At 41.5% G+C, this 24,204-nt stretch overlaps 2 protein-coding genes across 4 annotated transcripts in view; one reads left to right on the top strand and one right to left on the bottom strand.

Annotated features, from left to right (window-relative positions):
- Positions 1 to 1,072: 1,072 nt before the first annotated feature.
- On the bottom strand, positions 1,073 to 7,835 carry LOC124135691 (zinc finger CCHC domain-containing protein 9-like). Of its 3 annotated transcripts, none has more exons than XM_046501153.2 (6): positions 7,749 to 7,835; positions 5,331 to 5,681; positions 3,098 to 3,242; positions 2,292 to 2,384; positions 1,689 to 1,760; positions 1,073 to 1,227 (listed from the first exon to the last, which is right to left on the bottom strand). In XM_046501153.2, exons 2-6 carry the CDS (start codon positions 5,676 to 5,678, stop codon positions 1,097 to 1,099), a joined length of 789 nt encoding a protein of 262 aa, XP_046357109.2. In that variant the 5' UTR covers positions 5,679 to 5,681; positions 7,749 to 7,835; the 3' UTR covers positions 1,073 to 1,096. The 3 variants fall into 3 exon arrangements, with proteins under 3 accessions (XP_046357109.2, XP_048251766.1, XP_048251771.1); XM_048395809.1 differs by lacking the exon at positions 7,749 to 7,835 and adding an exon at positions 7,298 to 7,318; XM_048395814.1 differs by lacking the exons at positions 1,073 to 1,227; positions 1,689 to 1,760; positions 7,749 to 7,835 and adding exons at positions 1,955 to 2,037; positions 7,298 to 7,320.
- Positions 7,836 to 7,903: 68 nt separating this feature from the next.
- The window catches only part of LOC124135690 (tetratricopeptide repeat protein 37-like), a 68,261-nt gene continuing 51,960 nt past the window's right edge, over positions 7,904 to 24,204 (top strand). The window contains exons 1-13 of the mRNA XM_048395808.1: positions 7,904 to 8,009; positions 9,759 to 9,905; positions 10,415 to 10,558; positions 12,810 to 12,901; positions 13,066 to 13,138; positions 13,608 to 13,733; positions 14,085 to 14,180; positions 14,425 to 14,539; positions 16,210 to 16,359; positions 16,598 to 16,699; positions 17,206 to 17,351; positions 20,875 to 20,952; positions 21,664 to 21,761. Coding sequence (XP_048251765.1) covers positions 9,816 to 9,905; positions 10,415 to 10,558; positions 12,810 to 12,901; positions 13,066 to 13,138; positions 13,608 to 13,733; positions 14,085 to 14,180; positions 14,425 to 14,539; positions 16,210 to 16,359; positions 16,598 to 16,699; positions 17,206 to 17,351; positions 20,875 to 20,952; positions 21,664 to 21,761 — 1,310 coding nt within the window. The 5' untranslated portion in view covers positions 7,904 to 8,009; positions 9,759 to 9,815. The remainder of the gene's footprint in view (positions 8,010 to 9,758; positions 9,906 to 10,414; positions 10,559 to 12,809; positions 12,902 to 13,065; positions 13,139 to 13,607; positions 13,734 to 14,084; positions 14,181 to 14,424; positions 14,540 to 16,209; positions 16,360 to 16,597; positions 16,700 to 17,205; positions 17,352 to 20,874; positions 20,953 to 21,663; positions 21,762 to 24,204) is intronic.

Below are 24,204 nucleotides of genomic sequence, written 5' to 3'. Positions count from 1 at the left end.
ATGTAACAGTTTTTGTGCAGTGCATTATGATCTATGGTGTGATTTTATCACTAATCAGTGCTATACATATCATTTCATCACAATTGGATCAATGTTGAATAAAGTTGGTATATTTGAATAGTCCATGCCTACCTTGCTAATGATGTTGGCTTCATGATGTTATCACTTTTGTCAACCCAAGAAAACACAGTGAGCAGTATCTGTATTGAGCAGTTTCTTTCAAGCAAGTGCAATGTTAAATTTTGTTAATATGTTTTCTTCTCAATGGCGATTTGGGGAAACAGCCCTTTGTCAGATACTCATAGATAATTGTTATAGTTAGGGTCTTGAGTTAAGTACCTACATGTTTTGCATACTTAATTGAATTCATGGCCATACTGATCAAAGGAATTCATCAGACATGATCACTTGTGTTGTTTTGCAAAAAGAATGTTTTGGCCATCAGTCTTTCCCTCAGCCCCAATCATGAATGCTTGAGGTTTTAAAATCTGGTTGTGTTGTAGTTTCTAGGGGCCAGTCTTTGTTACCGGTATGCATTGATTTGTCAAAACTGTTGTGCTTGTTACCTGAAAACTGACAATGTTGTGCTGTACTGCTAAGCAATGCCTCCTTGTTACCTGGAAACTGACAATGTTGTGCTGTACTGCTAAGCAAGCGCCTCCTTGTTTAACTAGTAACTGACAATGTTGTGCTGTACTGCTAAGCAAGGGCCTCCTTGTTAACTAGTAACTGACAATGTTGTGCTGCGATCTTCTGCTGTGTATAGTTAAAATGTGTGATATGTGATTGTGTTATCATTTATACCTCTTCATACCCAGAATAACAACTAGCTGACTTAGCGTACACACTGTTAAGTTATTGTACAGATTATACCTTGGGATTTCTATATTTTTTAATTTAATTGTAAAATAACTTGCTGCTATTAAACTTTGTACAAAACAAATGTGTTTGTGCTGTTGTTCAGTATGTGATGAAGATGCTCAGCTAGTCTGGAGATAGAACATCTACCTGTGGCATCATCTATGACTGGGATGTTTGGCTAATCAGACTCCACAGACAAACTAAAGGTATCTCTATCAGGACAATTTATTACATATCAAAATTTCACAATCTTTGTTCCACCATGTCCACCTTTCTTTTTCTTAGGTGGTGGCTGTGGTGATGTGTCCAACTCGGTGTCTGCACTCTGGGTGTTGCTCATCTTGTCTATTGTCACAGTCTCAATACCTGAAATATACAGTTTCACAAATAATGGGAGTTAGTTTCTTGACAAATTCAAAGACATGTTGCAGTGGATATAGCATCTTTAACTTAACTGGTGGGGGCACGGGTGGCCCAGTCGTCTAAGGCGCCGCGTTTCGCTGTGCAGAGTTGCGTCCCTTGGGCACGCCAGAAACCTATGATTGTGGGTTCGAATCCCGGTTCGCCCCGATTATGTTTCTAGGTTTGTCAGCACCATACCGTGCTCGTGGGTTTCACCGAAGTGGTAAATGTCTGAGACCTGCATCACTTCAGGCTTTCCTCCGACATTAAGCTGACACGCCGCGATATAACTGGAATACTGTTAAAAGCGGCGTTAAACCCAACTCACTCACTCACTTAACTGGTAACATACATGTACTTCTACCTAGAAACTGGCACGTTCATCTCATTCGGCTACATTCTACAAACACATCCAATCACAGTACCTCTCTGTTTCTGTAGGTCAGGACAGTCTTTCTTTAAGTGCTCCACAGATCCACATTCATTACAGCATCCCCCTGAAGATGGAGAGTGTCAGAATCATTACAATGTAATACATGAAGCAGATACAACACTTATATCTACAGATCCACATTCATTAGAGCATCCCCCTGAAGATGGAGGGTGTCAGAATCATTACAATGTAATACAGGAAGCAGACTAACACTTATATCTACAGATCCACATTCATTACAGCACCCCCCGAAGATGGAGGGTGTCGGAATCATTACGATGTAATACATGAAGCAGATACAACACTTATATCTACAGATCCACATTCATTACAGCATCCCCTGAAGATGGAGGGTGTCGGAATCATTACAATGTAATACAGGAAGCAGACTAACACTTATATCTTCAGAACGACATGCCCCTGAACACATGCTGAAGATTGAGGTTGTACAGCACTCTCAGAATCATTATGATGAAATACAAAGCTATTCTTCTTCCCACAAATAACCCATCCAAGCTATATCCACCATCTGCAAATTTGGTAAACCTCTCACACAGTCCTGCATAGTTATAGATAAATCCTGCAGTTTAGTTACCATTAGGATAGAGGCCCCTTGGGTTGTCTGGACACTGCCTGGTGATGTGACCCATCTCCCCACAGATGAAGCACTTCGCAAATGGGTAATTCTCTGGAACAACAACAGCAATAGATGTGACAGACTTCACTGAAGTATACATGGTATAGGCAAATCAATGCTGTGAACACTGAACATAAATAACCTTATATGAAAAACATACCACATGACAATTAGGTGTGTAGATGATGACGATGTAGACAGTACATACACAGAAGATACAGAGTAAATGGTTTATAATTCTGTTCACACTGTTTGGGCTGTACTCCTCGATTAATGATTCCATGCAATGTAATACCGTATTTGCTGTATTAAGCACCCGTTTAAAAAAGCACCCCTTTGCAGCCTGTAAGTGATATTTATAAGACCCATGTCTTAAGCCCAAACTTTTATATGAAAGTAATATTTTCTTGTTTATCGTACAGCTCTGTTTTCATAAAACAGAGTCGTCTTAATAGGGTATATAAGGTCCTGGAAGCTATTAATGAAACAGAAAAGTTTCCTGTTTGAATATGTCCATTCTCTATCGCTCTGACATCAAATTTACCTTGTATGGTTTCAACAAGCAATTCCCCTTTGTTAGCTTTCATAGCACCCATGGCGCTTATTACGGCAAAAACGGTAAACTAAATGTCCACAATATAAATAATTGTGTTCAAACATTATGGACAGATGTACAGACATGTCCATCATGCAATGTGCGGTAGGGATACAAAAACACCTTAAATAAGAAATGCCCTTATCCTGAGGAAACCCAAGAACCCTACCTGGAGCTACTTTTGCGGAACATGCACTTGACACATGCTCCGTGGAGCCACATTTGAAGCAGATGCCTGTGCCATGACTGCTGGAGCCTTTCGTCTGGGGGCAGTCTCCCATCCGGTGACCATGCTTCCGGCAGTTGAAACACACCTACACAGGAGACACCACACATCTACACAAGGGCACTGATGATACAACTCTGACATTCTAGATGATAATAGGAGTTGTTTGTCCAGTGAAGCATTTAGTTCCAAGACTTAAGGGATCCAGGGAGGCTTGTGCAATGTTATAAGAACATTGTAAAAAGTAAATGTTTCACATAAACATGATAAAGAACCTTATCAAAATGTCCATGATGTTTTTTCAGTTTTGGTAAGTGGGAATCAAGATCCAGCTAGCGTCTCTACTTTTAATATCTAGGATTTTAAAAAATTGGAAAAATTTGGTAATTAGGAGGATTTGGGTTTAATGTCACTTTGAGGAGTATATCAGTAACATCACAGTGTATCACATGGTTTACCTTGCCCTACAACACTGGGGGTCCAGGGCACCCCCAATAATTCATTTCAAGAGTCAATACAGCTGATATGAGGGTCCTGTAAAGTAATGGTGTCATGTACTGTATTGTAGGATTTCATCATTACATTAATCACAGGATCTTATATTTCATGTATTTCTTGTCAAGAATTTGGTACAATGAATAGTACTGTGCATCCCTTGGGACGCACTATATTTTTTCCTGCATCCATTCTAACATTGAGCATGGTGGACTCACATTTCTGAGTTGTGTAATTGCAAAATATTTAATTCAAATTTGGGAAGTTTCACCAAGATTAACAATAACAGTATAGGGATATTTCAAAAGCCATTCCATGATAATGCTGTGTGTGTTTACATGTTATATAAAAATCACATGTGAGCAGACCCTATAATCAGGATTATTTGTACTGGTTGGACCCAACATATCTTAGATCATGTATAAAGTGGAATATGACCAGTTTCTATAGTGCGACCTGAAAGAAGGGGATGCAGTGTTCCTGTTTACCGGTAATACCAGTTTTTAACCGGTAAAATTAGGCTTGGGCCGGTAATTCATGTGACTGCCAGTCCCTGTGGACCGGCAAATAAAGTACCCTATAGGTGGTTGTTGTTAAACATAACATCAGCGATATTCATATACATGATATAAGTCTATTGTTCCGACAAAGTCAGCATGTCTGTTACCATCAGCCTGATCAGTGTTTCCCCTTGCCTGTTTTTGATGCAATAAAATAACATTTTACTTTGCTTCGAGGTGAAATATATATTTGTAACGACTTTGTCTCGAAATATAAAAAAAAAAATAGGTGAAAATTGTAACTGCACTTTGTGTAAATGACATGTAGATCTAACTAAGTTACTTCAGAGATGACGTCATTGCATTAAACATGATGTTGAAAGAATTAAAACCAGGTAATTTTCATATATTTTTATTTTATTGAAAGTTGGGGCTGACAAAAATGATTGGGGACTGGTAATTTTTAGAGTTGCCAGTCCATCGTGTCCATCAGGACTGGCAGTTTCAAAAGCCAGCAGGAACACTTGGATGTTTTAGGGGCTGTAAGCATGCCTAGCATGGTCATTTCTGATATGACATCAGTGTTTCACCATGAGTTACAGCCCAAGTTGTTTATTAAACATGCAAAATAAAAGATCCAGTGTTCCTGCTGGCTTTTGAAACTGCCAGTCCTGATTGACATGATGGACTGGCAACTCTGAAAATTACCAGTCCCACCTAATTTTTGTCAGTTCCGACATTCAACAAATCAAAAACTGTATGTTCTTTCAACATCAGGTTTAATGCCATGACATCATATCTGAAGTAACTTGGATAGATCTACACGTCATTCACACAAAGTCCAGTAACAATTTTCTCTCCTTTCTTTGAATATTTCACGCCTAATTTGATAGAAATACAGATTTAATTTCGAAAGCAAAGTGAATGTTATTTCCTTGCACTAAAAATAGACAGGGGAAACCCTGATGGACAGACAAGCTGACTTCGTTCGAAAATATAGTTATATGAATATCGCCAATGTTTTGTTCAACAACAAAGATTTATGGGGTAGTTTATTTGCCGGTCCACAGGGACAGGCAGTCACATGAATTACCAGTCCAAACCTAATTTTACTGGTAAATTACTGGTAATTACCGGTAAACAGGAACACTGAGATCACACCTTGCACCAGCATGTCTTACCAGATATCGGTCTCTATCATCCTTCCTCTGTACACGCCTCTGTTCACTTTTTTTATCCCGGAAGAACTGATTCCTCATAGCCCGTTCCTTCATCTTATCACCAGTAGTACTGTTCACTTGCCATGGCTTTTGTTCATCAACCTTTATATTTTTTCCAATGCCTTTGACTTTCTTATTCATTTTATCCTTCTTGAATTTCTTGAATTTTTTGTCATGTTTTTTCCCTTGTGTTTTGGACACACTGTCTGACTTCTGTTTGGATTCACTACCACTTCCAAACATATCCTTCCACTCTGTACCATCATGTGGGATCTTCTTAGCATTACCGGCTCTCGCAAAGCGTGTCATGATCTGAAACCATAAATGTAAAACAAAACTACATCACATAACAGATGACATAAATATCTTAATTAAACTGATCATCACTAACCATAACTTACTCACCTATTTAATGTTACCACATTAAATCATGGACCTATATAACTAATCATCCCAAAGCAGCAATTTATTTTTTTAGTTTTCAATAATCACATACAGTAAGCATTTTTTCTTAAGAAAAAGCCACCATTCAATCTCTTTATACATTTATGTCACTAGCTGACACAAAGTAAATGATTCCTCTCCCATCACTGACTGTTGGAGAGTGAGTGAGTGAGCTGGGTTTTTAACACTGCTTTGAAGAGTATTCCAGTATTATCGCGGCATGTCAGCTTAACTATGGGAGGAAATCCTGAAGTAATGCAGGTCTCAGACGTTAACTACTTTGTTGAAATCCACAAAAACGGGTATGGTGCTGACAAACCGAGAAACATATTTAGGCCAAACCGGGATTAACCCACGATCATATGTTTCTGGCATACCCAAGGGACGCAACTCTGTGTCAGGTGTGTCAGTGACCCTCACTGTTGGGAGAGAACAATGGTAAATGGTATACAGGCTATCCACCAGTTATCGCTGAGGACCAATTATCGCCAACTCCCTGTTATAGCGCGCACGTGAAAACAAGCATTTTACTTTTGCTCGTTTTCATGAGAAGAGTGAAATATTTATCCAAAAGTGATGACCAAATGGACTCTTGTGAGGAAATATTTTTAAAAGCCCCACCATAATTAGCTTCCCCAAATACAACTTTAGAAAAGACACAGGACTAATTCCCACGAAAATATAAATCAAACAACACAATGATGCACTTTCAGTTCTGTCATTTCTTCCCAAAAACTCAAATACAACTTTAGAAAAAGACACAGGACTAATTCATGTGAAAATATAAATCAAACAACACGATGATGCACTTTCAGTTCTGTCATTTCTTCCCAAAAACTCAAATACAAATTTAGAAAAGACAGGACTAATTCATGTGAAAATATAAATCAAACGCCACGATGATGCACTTTCAGTTGTCATTTCTTCCAAAAAAAACAATTTTTACAACCTATTTTAGTCATATTTGCAAAAATGCAGAACCTGTGTATATATGTCGAAATCCATTGTACATAGTGTTAAGGATAAGCATGTGAAGATCAAATTTTGGGAATATTGGGTTTTGTTAGTTTGCAGACGACAAATTGATCATAGCGTTTCTTATTCATTTTGATGATAAAAAAATTGAGTGTGATACACGAGATACTAAAATATATAATTAGTATAACTGAAGTGGGTCGTGTGATGTTGTGGCACGCGCTGTAAAGATGATGGCAATAACTGGTACAGTAAGTCGACGGGAAACTTCTTTTTCCACTGTCTTGATTCCCCATCGTAGCGTTAACACCGAAGTCAACTTAATCTTATCATGCTTATTCCACGGAAAGAAATAAGTGCATTTGTTCATTGTTTCACAAAAATGAAAGTTATTGGTACAGTCAACTTTGTACATGTCAGCAAAAACATGAAAGAAATGGCGATAACTGGTCGGTGACCATGCAGTATGGCTTCTGACAAAGTGCTGCTGAAGTTCAGATACATCTTACCAAACTCTTTTGAATCTTTTTTTCCCAAACATTAATGAATACATTCTTAGAATTGAGCTTTGTACCAGTCGTACGCCAGCAATTACATTAGTGTGTCAGTACAGACTCAAGTGCTGCAGCCTACACACTGATACAACCATATGGAACTGGATCGCCAGGGCAGATCAAGTAGCCAAGGGTAGACAAAACAAGCAAGGGTAGGCCAAATAGGCCAGCGGAGATCAAGTAGGCAAGAATATAGTGTTGAGACTGCAGGACTCAGCGACGAACGACACACCCCAAGCCAAAAGCACTGAACCAGGAACATTACTCATTGCTGGCCCTACGAGGATTACAGATCTATAAAATACAAAACAAATTACACTTCACCATTTCTACTCAGCGTATAAAGGAAGTGTTATGTAAGATGTGATCGAAGAATATATTCATAGAAAACAAGAGACATAATCACCAGGTTGATTTGAGATTATCGAGAAATAAGAATATGTCACCACCACCATGTGGACCGGAAGTTTACATCACTACCCTACGAAGTTTGTTATGCGACCTCTGATTGGTAGACATTATTAAAGGACCAATGGACAGTGGGATAACAACAGGTGTCATTTGGCCACATATAAGCTGGTTCCCGGCTCCCTATGCGCGTCGTCAAATTGTGATATTAGAGACGGGGCCCAGCTTAGGTGAACATAATAGATCTAGCCTGAGACTTGTGAGTCCAAATATTCTCATTCTTCAGCCGTATCTCCCTACATCTCACACATGCTGAAAGCCTCACGAAAACGCTGTACTTCAGTGCGACCGAAAAACATCTGACACTATCACGAAATCTATATCCCGTGAAAACGAAACTGACTTCTAAATCGTCTCTTATTACTCTTATAACTAGTCTTAGTCTTAGCTGAGACGATATGAATTATTAAGACTAGTTTAGCATTGGCATTACCCGAAGTCAGTGTTAGATGTACGTACACTCAGTTGACATCTTGACAGAACAATAATGTCCATAGGCTTATGACTGTTGACTTGATGTGATTTAGGCTATTTTTGGAGAACAGGTGCCGTGAAATAAATAGAGAGTAGGCTGTCATCCGAGTAAACCTAGTCCTGCACAGCTTCAGCATTATCATAAATACATATAGATGCATCAACTGCAATCTTTCATAAATTCATATAGTGAACGAAAAGGTCAAAATAATAGGCAATGCTCTGTCAAAGTGTATGCACAGGAGAATTTCACAAAAATTTAAGTAAACGTTCGGTTAGTATACATTTCATCTGATCGAACCAATCAGCTGTTGGATGATTTGAACAATTTACTGAAAACAATAGAATAACCAAAGTTCTCTAATGCACAACACTAAATTATTTCAGTCAGTGAAATCGTGTTTTACTTGGGGTCCATGTCAAGATCAAGATGTTTGAGATGAATGTTGAGTTTGAATCTGATTGAGTGAATCATGAGAATGCAGATGGTTAAGTGTGAACATATCGCACGAACACAAGTTTCCATGTGAATGTTGGCCTGCATGTGGTATTTTGCTCACATAAGCGTCAATGTTTCCCAGCTTGTGGCAGTCAGTTATTAAAGGGACAAACGGTCTGAAGCTTTGTTTGTAAACAATAGCCATTTACCCCCAGGTTTACTCGTCTCTGCTTGCCTTATTTCGTTTCTGCTCCAGTGACCGCACTGCGGGTGTAGGCTTATTATGTGACAGGACATTCCTCTTGTTTGTAAACAAACACACTTATTCTGAAATAAGAACAGATGGGCCAAATGCAAGCCTTTTGGTGCGCTTTACATATTGTTTTGCATAATTATATACATATTCAACTACTGTGACAGTGAGAATTATGACAATATAGCTTTACACAAGAAAGCGACCTCATCGGTAGCTCTCTGTAGTACGGTGGCCCATACCTGCCATAGGTGAGATCATTTTTCAATGTATGCCTCTGTATTTTTAATTCTTCAACCAAAACAATAGAGCTTCGCATAGAGCAAACTGGCTTCTGTCTTGTTTTTTAATCGAGGCAAATGTGACACACTATTAAATTATTTCCTACAGAACCGTTGATGTACTGTCCCTTTAACACTTCGGTTTGTGATGGTCCAGTCTTGTGCCAATTGTATGGGAGTTGCACGTTAACAGATATGCTAATGCCACAGCAATTAATAACTTAACATATGGCTTACAATATAGAATCACTCAAAGATAATTTGTATATTTACAACAGAGCACCACCATAGAGTACAACCGTTGTGAATGTCTGTGATAGTTAACACATACCATTCTAAACAAATCCAGGACACATGGTCAATACTTATTAGTTTAAAATACCGTTTATGCAGATTTGTGACAAAATATAAGTATAAATCTATACTGCCATGTTAAAATCTTTGTTAATATGAGTTTCAAATTAGGCCTTAATGCTTGAGCTGACCTGTTTTTTGTTGTAGGGAAACTGATGTTGTGCAGAGTCTTGGTGCACAGTAATTGGATGACCTATACACAGCATGGATTCCAAGGAAGTAAAGAACGCTTTGAAAAATGCAAGGGAGGCAATTCGGAATAAAGAATTTAAGGAAGCACGCCGACATTGCAAGGTGACTAAATACGTCATACAGTGTTCTACAAATGTAATGTTTCAGGACGCCAGGGGGGCACAGGTGGCCCAGTTGTCTAAGGCGCTGCGATTTGCTGTGAAGAGTTGCGTCCCTTGGGCACGCCAGAAACCTGTGATTGTGGGTTCGAATCCTGGTTCGCCTCGATTATGTTTCTAGGTTTGTCAACACCATACCCGTGCTCGTGGGTTTCACCGAAGTGGTAAATGTCTGAGACCTGCACTACTTCGGTCTTTCCTCCCACATTAAGCTGACACGCCGCTATATAACTGGAATACTGTTAGAAGCGGCGTTAAATCCAACTCACTTACTCACTCAGGACGCCAACCGAACCAGTCCCACAGAAAAATAACTGATCCAACAGACCATGAAAACTAAACAGAATGGGTAATAAGACCCATGTATTTGGTATTTTCCACCAATCAGCCCAGTCACCTCAATTACTGCATCTCCCCAAGATTGGATGCTGTACTGTTGGTTGTATATTTCAGACAGTGCTAGCTAGTGACAAGACCAACTACAATGCCCTGGTGTTTGTGGGCGTGGCTGCTGAGGGTCTGGAGCAGGCTGACAAGGCACTGAAGGCTTACAAGAAAGCCATAGATGCAGCACCCGAGCAGATTCTAGCATGGCAGGTATGTACATGCACAGTGTGCACAGGCTTGGAAAGGCCTCGATCAGCAACAGGGTGATATCATATTTTATCAGTTTGTGTGAGGTACTGGGGGGACATGATAAATCGGTGCACCAGTGCATCGTGAGTTTTCATGAAACTATACAATACACAATACATGTTTTACTCTATCGATACAAGGTGATACATCTGCTAAAATAAATTACTTATTATTTATTAGAACCACCTCCGTGGTCTAGTGGAGAGTGTTCACCCTGGAGAGCGGAAGTTCTGAGGCAAGTCGCTATATAAGTGTAATAATATTGAACGTGACATTTCACCTCAACTCATCACTACTCTTATAATGAGCCTCAGCGTTTTTGTCAGTCAAATGTTGCAAAATGTGTATGGAATTAGCGTTTCATGTTCACTACTTAAAATAGCCATTATAAACATGTATCTACAGCTAGTTTTACCTTTTGAACCTGCTCTGAAATATTATAGTCAAGAAGTTTCCACACGATTTGTCGTAAATATGTGTATCACGATACGTATCGTAGCTTGACCTATGTATCATGATACATATCGTATCATGACCTTGCTGTATCATTTCACCCCTAGCTCTGAGTTGTGAATATAGAAATGTTTGAAAGTCTTAAGTATGAAATAACGAAATGTTTCTTGTGCATTGGCACATTTCTTTAGTTCCTCTATGCCTGTAATTTTTATGGTGAATATAAGAATATTTGTCAAATCTAGGTCATATGAATCATGTTTGACATCTGACAGTGTATTAAAGGATTGAGTTCAATATGTGCCCAGTTGTGTTTCTTAGTATGCTTGGTGTGAACAATATAACGTTATAAACTTGACAACAATGTAAGGATCTATACCGAAACGTTGCCATTACAGTTTTGCTTGACAACAGTATAAGGATCTGTACCGAAGCATCTCCATTTCAGTGTTGCTTGACAACGGTGTAAGGATTTATGCCGAAACGTCGCGATTACAGTATTGTTTGACAACAGTGTAAGGATCAATGCCTAAAATGTGGCCATTACAGTCTTGCTTTACAACAGTATAAGGATCTGTACCGAAACATCTCCATTACAGTGTTGCTTGACAACGGTGTAAGGAATTATGCCGAAACGTCGCTATTACAGTCATGCTTGACAATGGTAAAAGGATCAATACCAAAACGTTGCCATTACAGTCTTGTGTGACAACAGTATAAGGATCTGTACCAAAGCATCTCCATTACAGTGTTGCTTGACAACGGTGTAAGGATTTATGCCGAAACGTCGCCATTACAGTCTTGCTTGACAATGGTAAAAGGATCTATACCGAAACGTCGTCATTACAGTTTTGCTTGACAACGGTGTAAGGGTCTGTCCCAAAATGTTGCCATTACTGTTTTGCTTGACAACAGTAAAAGGATCTGTACCGAAACATCTCCATTACCATCTTGCTTGACAACGGTATAAGAATCTATACTGAATGTTGCCATTACAGTAATATAAAGAAGTTGTTATCCATAAATTGTGTCTACTTTTTCATCCGTCAACTTCTCAGAAATACATATCAAACAATTCAATATCAAAAGAGTTTCTCCCTCATCACAGAGCTCCAGATAAGCTGCATATCTGGGTAAAATACGCATAAAAAATGCAGAACTACGCAGTAAAATAAAATCCAAGCGTATCAAATAAGCAACGAACATTACAGATTCGCTACAAAAATAAAACTTGTGCGTATCATCAAAATATTGTGAAGTAACCCTGCGTACTCGATTAGCAAATAAGCAACTTATTTTGAAATTATTAACGGACATTCCGTCAACCTTGCCAAACTCCATGATGACAGTTACATCATGATCATTTGCCATCACACTTTCTTGTGGAAGTATCGTGGTATTTTTGAGTCCTATAAAGCTCTCGAACCCACACGACACCAGTTTGCAGGGACTAGATAAATATTGTGTTTTTAAATATTTAACTTAAATACCCACATGTGTAAAAACTGGTGGGTAACAAAATTTGAATACCCAGATAGAATTACTGATACCCAATGATTTTAAAATGCATGGGTAAAATACCCACAACACCAAAAGCTTATCTGGAGCTCTGCATCACTTTACCTTTCAATAAAAACAATAAACAAGTCCTATTCCCCCTCACCTTTGAGAAAAATGTGCCAGAGAATTTTTATCAATGCAGCCTTATCATACTAATATTTAGCTATTTATCCATGTTAAAGCCTTAGTTGATTTTCAGGGTCTGTGTGGGTTTTACGAGAAGAACCCATCTCCCGAAAATGATGCTGACCTGGCCAGTGTGTACAAGAAGCTGATGTCTCTACAGGCTAGGTAGGTCAATAACACAATAGCTGCAGCATGTTCAGGAATAAGTATTCAAGAGAATTCTGAAAAATGTTGCATTGTATATGAAGATGGCTACATATGTTTAAATTCAGATAATTGAAAGTGTGTGTTTGTCTGGAGACATGAATCCTTGTGTTTCCCTCCATCAGTGACAAGGAGAAGATGCTGGACATAGGGAGGAAACTTGCCCAGCTTCATGGGAAACTGGGGAATGTGGACGAGGTAGTGGCTTTTAACATGCATTAAAAGAAGATTCATCTCTTAGTCCATGTTCTTCACGTTCTTTGGACTGCTCTTGACTGTTACGATACAAACTGATTCTACATTTAACTTGTTCACAAAAGAACTTATGTAATTTTTCTGATTCACTGTAAGTTTTAATTTTTTTTATTTTATTATACATGTATGTAACATTATTTAAAAGGTAGCTTTAATGAATGATTAGAAAATATTACACGTGTAATCTCTTCTGTTATTTCATTTAATTCATTTCATGATATTAATTTTTTTGCAATTTTCAGCTAATCAGCATACTTAGATTCAAAGATCTGTTGCTGTTATGACTGAGATGATAACAGCTGTGTCACAGTTAATCATGGATAGATATTACGAGTAATAAAGGCTTGTTTGTATGGCGGTTATGTGTTATAACATTACTCTGACATGTGCTTGAACTGTTGTCTTCCCCCAGGCTGTGAGCATGTACCGGCATGTGCTGTCCGAGGACCAGGCTGGACAGCAGCGCATGAACGCACTCATGTCTCTGTTTGATGTCCTACATGGTCAGAAGACTCTCTCTACTGAATATCAAGAACTGGTCAGTGCAACAGTTATCATAATTACTCCAGCACCGTGACTGCCACGTTGATCCTTACTCCCATACTCTAACATAGACTTAAGATAGTCATAGTGCTAAGATCGCTTTGTGCAAGTGGGTGCAAGAACGACATGTTTTTGCAGTTATGGTTTCTTTTTGACCACTGAGGTGCTGACAGTGGTTTTTAGTTTACGTAATAAAAAAGGCCCCATATTAAGAACAATATTACATTGAAATACAGTGATCACATATTGGTGTCTGTCTGAAGTTATTAGATGTTTTTGAAATGGAAGATACTTGTGGAGAGTGTTATGGTGTTTATGTGATTGTGGTCAATGATCTGCTTCCCAGATGTTGAAGACATGCAAGGAGGCAGTATCATTAGAAGATCTGCCGGCAGAGGGCAGTGAGAGACTGATACAGCAGTTCCTGGAGCTGCTGGTCAAGGTAGGTGACCAACCACTGGACTAAACCCTGGGCACTGGTCCACGTTGTGGTCATAGCACTATTACAGTTGTTGGTTGTCAACGTAACACAGACTTAGTCACTACCAACATTACCTTGTTGAATGGAACCCTGTTTTGACTGAAAATGACACAGACTATTACCGGTAGGCAACCTGAGCTTTTTAAAACTTAGATATATATATATATAGTATTTAAGTTTGAAGCCAAACTGCTCCCTCTTTCAGCATGGTCCCCGGTCCAGCTTGTGGGAAGAGTGTCGAAGCCTCCATGACCGGTACCCTGCCAACCTCTATGTCCTGGAGACCTGGACTCTGTTGCTGCTGGAGGAGAACCTCCAGGGTGGGTGGCCATAACTACATCTCTCTCCCTGTAGGATAGGACTCAGTCTTTTCTCTGTGTATTCTCATTATAATATCTCTGTGTGAAGGGCTGAGGACACCTCCATAGAAGGTCACGCCAGGTGAACTCTGAGCGAACTTTGGCTTCCCAATCTTAACCTAATGATATAATAGCACGGGTTTATTTCTTTACATTCTGAACTCTCTGATCATGTTTGTTTTCGAGATACAGAAATCAGGAATGCTTGTCTGAATGCTGATACTTCATGCAGAGAGGTATCATATCGGAGAAAACTGAGGATTGAATCAGATTGTGCTCTGTGGAATCAGAGGGAAAAAATGTCCCATGCATCTCATGGAGAGATACCAACCATTACAATTTTGATGTTGTTTGTTTGTTTGTTATTTAACGCCACACTCAGCTATATGACAGCGGTCTGTAAATAATCGAGTCTGGACCAGACAATCCAGTGATTGACATCATGAGCATCAATCCACGCAATTGGGATACGATAACATGCATCAACTAAGTCAGCAAGCCTGACCACAATTTTGATGTAATAGTTATGATTTTACCCCCAAATTTCACTTTTACATGCATAAAATATCATGGAGAGCAAATTTTTACTGCACCAGTGACATAAAGCATTCTGTGCTGACCAATGAGAGCCATGCTTTCAATTCACTTAGCATTAAAATATCTATTACTCATTGACGTGATCTGTGATTGGTTGTAACACGGTCAAGTCATTTATCGATCCATCTTTGCTGGTGTGGATAGGAAACTTATTGCATGTACATCATTTTTTCTTTGGAAGTCGAAACACAAAATTATTGGTCTGAAAAACAGTGAATTAGCGTCCAAAGAGGAATTTGTTTCGCTTATGTCTGTTCAGTTAAGTCTAAGCCTTATGAAAACATTGAAGTGAAAACCTGCATCCGAGATTCTCAAACATTACTTGCTTTCACAAGAAATTACCCATCTGATTATGCCCGAGTTTCAATTAGGGTTGGCATATCCGCCTGTGTTTGCTGTATGTGATGACTGATGGGAACCAGGTGGTTGCAATGTGTGATCTGGCTGATCATGGGTCGTGGTACCCCTTTGATCTTTGCTCATGCAGTCAGCCCCTCGTTTGCCTGGCCCAGTAACCCTTGCTTGTAGTTTGAGTCCACAAAGAGGGATCAGGTGGTGAGGCTGTGTGATGTGCCTGAAATTGTATGTCATTTAACCTGATGCTTTTAGTCACTGGTTTGCCTGGCCCATATTCAATAACAGTATTGACAGACTACCGTGACATATATCTAGACTCTAGACAAAATTGCTGATGCAGAGATAAGTAAGAATCACCAACTCATATATCAGGCATATTGCTGACTGTGTAGTCAAACAGCATTCACTCACTCACTCCAAACATTTGTCATGGGACTATACACAGTATCATACTGGCTGTAAGGATTACTCAATCTTCACCACAGCCAACTAACTGCCTTAAAGGATTTCTGTTTAAAAAGTGACATGCTGGATAGGGACATTTTCTATGAGGACCTCTAAGGACCTTCTGCGACAGACCTGTGGTATATGCACATACTTGGCTTGTACACTGTTTTCAGCAGCTATGCAGTTTAACTACCAGTAAGTTGAAAACATGTTCAATTTTTTTGCTTTAGGTTCTGATGACAGAGTCAGCTCCACTCTGAGGGATGTGTCTCAGAAACTTGGAGCTCTATCAGCCAGCAGCCCATATGTGAGTCTGTCCCAGGGAGTGATTCAACTGGCGGACCAGAAGCTGGTGGAGGCCAGAGACCTCCTGCAGCAAGGCAAGTACATGGAAGGGTACTGTGATAGGGCTATGTTGTGATATGTGTGTCAGTTCTGTTATTGTAAGAGGGATGAAGTTTATCCAGAATCCCAGATAATCCATGTACGATGCTGCTACATTAGATGCATGAATTTACAGTTTTACATTGAAATCATTGTACGTTAGGAGATGAAAGAAATATATTAACTTGTGGGATATTGATTAGCCAGAATCATGGATTTGATGTTACCTTCTAGGAATGAACAGCCTCACGAGTGTTGTGAGTGGCTATGTGTTCTTAGCCAGATGTCACCAGCAGTTACACACAGACATGGCATGTGTTGAAATCGCTGATAAAGGTAAGAATTTCTCTGCCCAGAAGGCGACTGACTCATCCTTGGATGATAGAAGCAGGATAAGCTGGCCAACATGGCTTGTGAGTATGAAAAGAACATATGCCACCTGTGTTATAGATGGTTAACCTCCTGCTATCATTTATATGCTTAAGTGTTCCGTTGCTTTTTGACTGAATTATTAGCTGATATCTACTTTCACTCACTACAATATTCCTTCATCATTTTTGCACAAAGTTGAAGCCCCATTTTATATGATTCTGTGTTGAGTTTTTTCTCTTTGTCACACCAGGATCTGCTGATCAGATTTGATCTCAATATGCTCTTTGGTTTGTCAGCACTTTACCAATACTTTTGAGTTTCACCAAAGTGCTAAACATGTACGACCTGCATCACTTTAGGCTTTCGGCCAGCATGAACTGATACTCCAACAAGATAACTGTAACTGAGCCCACTCACTCATTTCTGTTTCTTTGGCCGATTTATGTCAGTATGTATTTCCTTCTGTACAGGACTGAAGGCACTAGAGAAGAAGAACCGCCTATTGACATTGCCCAGCAAATCCATCACCTGTGAACTCCAGCTCTTGAAAGCCACCTGTTTGTACAGAGTTGGTTCACCCCACTGTCTGGCACAGGCAAGGGAGATCCTGTCACAGGTACACATCTAGAGTTATCTGCCCCCTGTAAAGTCGGTTCACCCCACTGTCTGGCACAGGCAAGAGAGATCCTGTCACAGGTACACATCTAGAGTTATCTGCCCCCTGTAGAGTCGGTTCACCCCACTGTCTGGCACAGGCAAGGGAGATCCTGTCACAGGTACACATCTAGAGTTATCTGCCCCCTGTAGAGTCGGTTCACCCCACTGTCTGGCACAGGCAAGGGAGATCCTGTCACAGGTACACATCTAGAGTTATCTGCCCCTAGTCAGTAGAGTCGGTTCACCCCACTGTCTGGCACAGGCAAGGGAGATCCTGTCACAGGTACACATCTAGAGTTATCTGCCCCTAGTCAGTAGAGTCGGTTCACCCCACTGTCTGGCACAGGCAAGGGAGATCCTGTCACAGGTACACATCTAGAGTTATCTGCTCCCTGTAGAGTCGGTTCACCCCACTGTCTGGCACAGGCAAGAGAGATCCTGTCACAGGTACACATCTAGAGTTATCTGCCCCCTGTAGAGTCGGTTCAACCCACTGTCTGGCACAGGCAAGAGAGATCCTGTCACGGGTACACATCTAGAGTTATCTGCCCCCTGTAGAGTCGGTACACCCCACTGTCTGGCACAGGCAAGGGAAATCCTGTCACAGGTACACATCTAGAGTTATCTCCCCTCGTAGAGTCGGTTCACCCCACTGTCTGGCACAGTCAAGGGAGATCCTGTCACAGGTACACATCTAGAGTTATCTCCCCCCTGTAGAGTCGGTTCACCCCACTGTCTGGCACAGTCAAGGGAGATCCTGTCACAGGTACACATCTAGAGTTATCTGCCCCTAGTCTGTAGAGTCGGTTCACCCCACTGTCTGGCACAGGCAAGGGAGATCCTGTCACAGGTACACATCTAGAGTTATCTGCCCCCTGTAGAGTCGGTTCACCCCACTGTCTGGCACAGGCAAGGGAGATCCTGTCACAGGTACACATCTAGAGTTATCTGCCCCCTGTAGAGTCGGTTCACCCCACTGTCTGGCTCAGGCAAGGGAGATCCTGTCACAGGTACACATCTAGAGTTATCTGCCCCCTGTAGAGTCGGTTCACCCCACTGTCTGGCTCAGGCAAGGGAGATCCTGTCACAGGTACACATCTAGAGTTATCTGCCCCCTGTAGAGTCGGTTCACCCCACTGTCTGGCACAGGCAAGGGAGATCCTGTCACAGGTACACATCTAGAGTTATCTGCCCCCTGTAGAGTCGGTTCACCCCACTGTCTGGCACAGGCAAGAGAGATCCTGTCACAGGTACACATCTAGAGTTATCTGCCCCCTGTAAAGTCGGTTCACCCCACTGTCTGGCACAGGCAAGAGAGATCCTGTCACAGGTACACATCTAGAGTTATCTGCCCCCTGTAGAGTCGGTTCACCCCACTGTCTGGCACAGGCAAGGGAAATCCTGTTACAGGTACACATCTAGAGTTATCTGCCCCCTGTAGAGTTGGTTCACCCCACTGTCTGGCACAGGCAAGGGAAATCCTGTTACAGGTACACATCTAGAGTTATCTGCCCCCTGTAGAGTCGGTTCACCCCACTGTCTGGCACAGGCAAGGGAGATCCTGTCACAGGTACACATCTAGAGTTATCTGCCCCCTGTAGAGTCGGTTCACCCCACTGTCTGGCACAGTCAAGGGAGATCCTGTCACAGGTACACATCTAGAGTTATCTGCCCCTAGTCTGTAGAGTCGGTTCACACCACTGTCTGGCACAGGCAAGGGAGATCCTGTCACAGGTACACATCTAGAGTTATCTGCCCCCTGTAGAGTCGGTACACCCCACTGTCTGGCACAGGCAAGGGAGATCCTGTCACAGGTACACATCTAGAGTTATCTGCCCCCTGTAGAGTCGGTTCACCCCACTGTCTGGCACAGGCAAGGGAGATCCTGTCACAGGTACACATCTAGAGTTATCTTCCCCCTGAAGAGTCGGTTCACCCCACTGTCTGGCACAGGCAAGAGAGATCCTGTCACAGGTACACATCTAGAGTTATCTGCCCCCTGTAGAGTCGGTACACCCCACTGTCTGGCACAGGCAAGAGAGATCCTGTCACAGGTACACATCTAGAGTTATCTGCCCCCTGTAGAGTCGGTTCACCCCACTGTCTGGCACAGGCAAGGGAGATCCTGTCACAGGTACACATCTAGAGTTATCTGCCCCCTGTAGAGACGGTTCACCCCACTGTCTGGCACAGGCAAGGGAGATCCTGTCACAGGTACACATCTAGAGTTATCTGCCCCCTGTAGAGTCGGTTCACCCCACTGTCTGGCACAGGCAAGAGAGATCCTGTCACAGGTACACATCTAGAGTTATCTGCCCCCTGTAGAGTCGGTTCACCCCACTGTCTGGCACAGTCAAGGGAGATCCTGTCACAGGTACACATCTAGAGTTATCTGCCCCCTGTAGAGTCGGTACACCCCACTGTCTGGCACAGTCAAGGGAGATCCTGTCACAGGTACACATCTAGAGTTATCTGCCCCTAGTCTGTAGAGTCGGTTCACACCACTGTCTGGCACAGGCAAGGGAGATCCTGTCACAGGTACACATCTAGAGTTATCTCCCCCTAGTCTGTAGAGTCAGTTCTGTGGCCGCCTATTACAGTGACTGGTGGCAGTGATAGTGTAGGGAGCTCCACATATGTGAGGAGCTTGAGCCTGCATGGCTGATCACTGTCAGCAGTCACACCCCCCACTGCTAAAAGCTGACAACCATGTATGAGTTGAACTGACTGACCATTACATTTACAAACAAGTCATGTCTGTCGTCATTCTTAATACATTTACTCCCCACTAAATTGTTTTGTTTCATCCTGTTGGTTTGAGCCTGTGAAGATCCCAGCAACCCATGCTTGCTGTAAAAGGCGGGATTTGGGTGGTCAGGCTCGCTGACTTAGTTGATGCATTTCATCGTATCCCAATTGCGTGGATCAATGCTCATGATGTCAATCACTGGATTGTCTTGTCCAGACTCGATTATTTACAGACCATCATCATATAGCTGGAATATGCTGAGTGCGGCGTTAAACAACAAACACATTAAACTGTTAAGCACATGTAACTTGAGAAACAGCCAGCACCCTTAATCATTTAAATTTTTGTCTACTTCTAAATACATTGAGAGTTGTATATTCATTCTATGACAACAACCTTGGAAAAACAAGGCACATCTGCTTGTATCTCAGTATTGTTTTGGTCCAGACTCGAATATTGACAGACCGCTGTCATTTAGCTGTAATATTGCTGAGTGTGGCGTTAAATAACAATTAAACAATAAATCCAGTTGGTTTGCAATTTCAGGTTATGAGATCATAGTAAATTGCAATCCTCAGTTCACTGATCAAATCTTGAAATCTGGTAGTCGTGACATTGATCAGTTATGTGGTTATTTTCTGCTTTATGAGCTCCTAAGTTTGATTTCCTTTGTTAATTAAAGTTATTACTAACATGTACAGATTGGAGATTCATTTCTTCACTCAATTTTCAGGATGTGATTGAAAGTCCAGAGTCTAGAAGCCTCCTGGTATACATTTGTCTGAAGCAAGGGAATATAGCAGATGCACAGGTTAGTGTAGATGAATGTGAGGGGAACCAGTTAGGACAGATAGCAGCATGACAAGGCCTAGTAGTCCTTGCTCCACTGCATCAACAAGACCCCTGTGAGGATACCAGGGCAGAAGGGATGCCCTGCAACTGACGTGTAAAGACCCAAACTAATGACAACCATGTTGCAATGTGTGTCTTCATACCCTGATGGTGTGAATCATCGCTCATGTTGTCAACCACTAGTTTGCGGTAGGCGCTGACGAGATTATTTGGTGATGCAGCTGGAATATTGCTGACTGTAGCATTCACTCATGTCAGTCAACAAGACACCTCTCCATTAAATCATTGTGATCATGCTATTTCTGCTTTACAAAACTTATCATCAGTTTTTAAAAGGTCATTGTTGAAAAGAGATGAAACAAAGAGAGCAGAAGAAGATTTTATCCAACACTTTATTCCACTGATCTGCATGCAGTTTTGTTCTTCAACTGTATTAGGGAATTACATCCTTACTCAACACATACGGCTAAAGCAAACCTTTTTTTCTCAAATATTGAAATTGTTTCAGAAGTTGTCATTCCAATGTCTTGTTATTTTTTCGTACCCACTTTAAAATGCCTATCAAGGACTCAAAGATAATGTTAATCCTATCAGAATTATCAAATTAACCTGATATCAAACCTGAAACCTTAACATGATTAATTCCCCATTTGTGAATGTGTATTGTCAGCACCACCTGGGCGATGTGCCAGAGACTGATGGTGAGAGAGAGGCCCTCCGTGGCCGGATCCTGTTCCACACAGGCCAGCACCAGGAGGCTCTCACACGGTAGGACACGCTTCTAGCAACTGTTACATTCAATAGTTCATTATCTACTGAGACAAAATGACTACATTAATCTGTGATTAGCATGTAATGCAATACTACATATGACACTTGGCATTATTATTGTTTACAGTTTGAAATTTATATACAAAATTTTCTTTCTGATTAAATCCTCCTTGGGGCACTTTTTGCATTTTCCTTGCTCAAGAAAATCTACATGACATAGTTGTAACCATTTTTCTTTAATAAAAAATGTTACCACACAAAAAACTTCGTTTTTGTATGATATACGACCACCCTTACGGGGCCTCACCCCCAACGGCGCCTCACGCCAGGGGGAGCAACTCTCACCCAAATCACTTTCCTTATGTCATCTGTAAGAGACAGACGTGTTGATTTTTCACACAAGACAAAAATAAAAGAAATCTATCATTCGACAAGAACCATGGCTGACCAAACTGTATGTATGGTACATTTCTTTCATTGCAAAGGCGTAATACCTCGCATTGTGAAGTTATAGAGTTGTAATAATACGCCACGTGCACGGTACCTTTGAATTCAAATGGCCGTAATGGCGTCCATATTGTAGTTCCACGGGCTGATACATGTAACACCAAGGCCATTAAGAAACGGCTTAAGGTTTTGTTATATCATACAGCATTGGTCTACAATTTTTTCCTTTACAAAACCCAAGGTGGTGTGTTAATTCATAAACTACACTTACTTTTTTACGGGTTTTACACCTTAGCGCGTAACACGCCCCTTTGGTGTTATAATTATACTACGACATTGGCTATTAGTATCGCGTTACAAATCGCATTCGACATTACGCCTTTGCTTCTAGTTTCACAATTTATGCACGTATCTTTCCGATCTTTATATCGCACTGATACACGTTGATACCCTTCCAGCCCACCTCAGAAATTTTTACAAACCTGTAGAGGTTATGAATTCTCTGATGAAATCCTCCTTGGGGCACTTATTGCATTTTCCTGGCTCAAGAAAATCTACATGACATAGTTGTAACCATTTTCCTTAATAAAAATTGTTACCACACAAAAAACTTTGTTTTTGTATGATATACGTCCACCACGGCGCGTCACGCCAAGGGAAGCAACTCTCACCCAAATCACTTTCCATATGTCTAATGCTGACGGAATGTGGGGAGGCGGGTGGCCGTGCCCCAAGGAGGATTTCATCAGAGAATTCATAACCTCTACAGGTTTGTAAAATTCTCTTTCAGATTAAATCCTCCTTGGGGCACTTATTGCATCAAGATAGACTCCTAAAGATAATCTAGGAAGTGGCATCCGTCAGCAACAAGCGTGCATAAAATACATCGTATTTTGATTATTTCAATGAATAAACAAGAGTTCAATAATTGGAACCAACCTTATCGTGAGGCACCACCGTCGAAAGGCGGGGGCTGGAGACAGGGCGTTATCGACCATACACAATGAAAAGAGCCATTCTTTGTGGCTTATCATATCGAGAACTCGAGACACACACACCCCCCACCCCACCCACTTTTTTGAACAAGTGATATTGGGGGCACAGATCACGAGAGACTATAAACCCGCACAGAGCTAGGCCAGAGGGTCCCCGTAATCGAAGGAGTGCATGTGCAATTACGATGATTATCGACTAGTAATGGCTGGTATTGTATCGACCGTAGAAGATAAAATCCGGACCGTTACTGAGCAGTGTTATAACCGGTCCGGGCGGTCTAAAATCTCGAAGGCTCAATCGGCTAGAGATGTAGAACTTTGCCCAGTTCGGAGAACTGACTGACCAAACCGAGCACGCTCGCTTGAGTGTTTGTCGAGTTGGTAATGTTTGATGAACGTGCTCGGCTGGCTCCAAATAGCCGCGGAGCAGATCTCCTCAATGGGCAGAGCCGCAGCATACGCTTGTGTCGTAGCCACTGCTCTAACCGAATGAGCCTTCAACTTGGTAGGGGGGTCCCTGCCTTGAAGCGTGTACGCCGTACATATAGTAGAGACTATCCACCGCGAGATAGTTTGTTTGCTCGCAGGTGAGCCAGCCTTCCTACCGCCATAACAGCAAAATAGTTGATTATCCTTACGGATACCCTTAGTTCTGCTGATATAGGACTTAAGGGTCCTGCGGACATCCAAGACATGAGCATGTCTTGTAGTGGTCCCCGACGAGGAAGGCTGTGAAAGAGCAGGTAGCTCAATAGGAGCCGTCAGGTGGAGGGCGTGTGCGACCTTAGGACGGTAAGAGTCCGGCAGGCGAATACTGACCCTGTCCCGGTGAAAGACAGTTAGTTCGGGATCGGCTGACATTGCGTGAATGTCGCCTACCCGTCTGCCGGACGTTACCGCCACAAGGAACGCCGTCTTCCAGCTCAACAGCTGAAGAGAGAGAGACGACAGATCCCGAAAAGAAGGACCGGACAGCCAATCAAGAACGATTGACAATT

This window comes from Haliotis rufescens, unplaced genomic scaffold, assembly GCF_023055435.1.
Source record: "Haliotis rufescens isolate VD_foot unplaced genomic scaffold, xgHalRufe1.0.p SCAF_1, whole genome shotgun sequence".
NCBI classification, from domain to species: domain Eukaryota; kingdom Metazoa; phylum Mollusca; class Gastropoda; order Lepetellida; family Haliotidae; genus Haliotis; species Haliotis rufescens.
The sequence above is the reverse complement of the archived record's forward strand: the minus strand, read 5'-3'. Positions and strand labels throughout refer to the sequence as shown.

What these genes read in the sequence shown, in the direction of transcription:
- LOC124135691 (XM_046501153.2), bottom strand. Translation starts at nt 5,678, where the DNA reads ATGACACGCTTTGCGAGAGCCGGTAATGCTAAGAAGATCCCACATGAT. An exon ending in TTCCGCAAAAGTAGCTCCAG is followed by an intron (nt 2,385 to 3,097) that starts GTAGGGTTCTTG and finishes TTGTTGTTCCAG; the next exon opens with AGAATTACCCATTTGCGAAG. An exon ending in AAGGGGCCTCTATCCTAATG is followed by an intron (nt 1,761 to 2,291) that starts GTAACTAAACTG and finishes CTCCATCTTCAG; the next exon opens with GGGGATGCTGTAATGAATGT.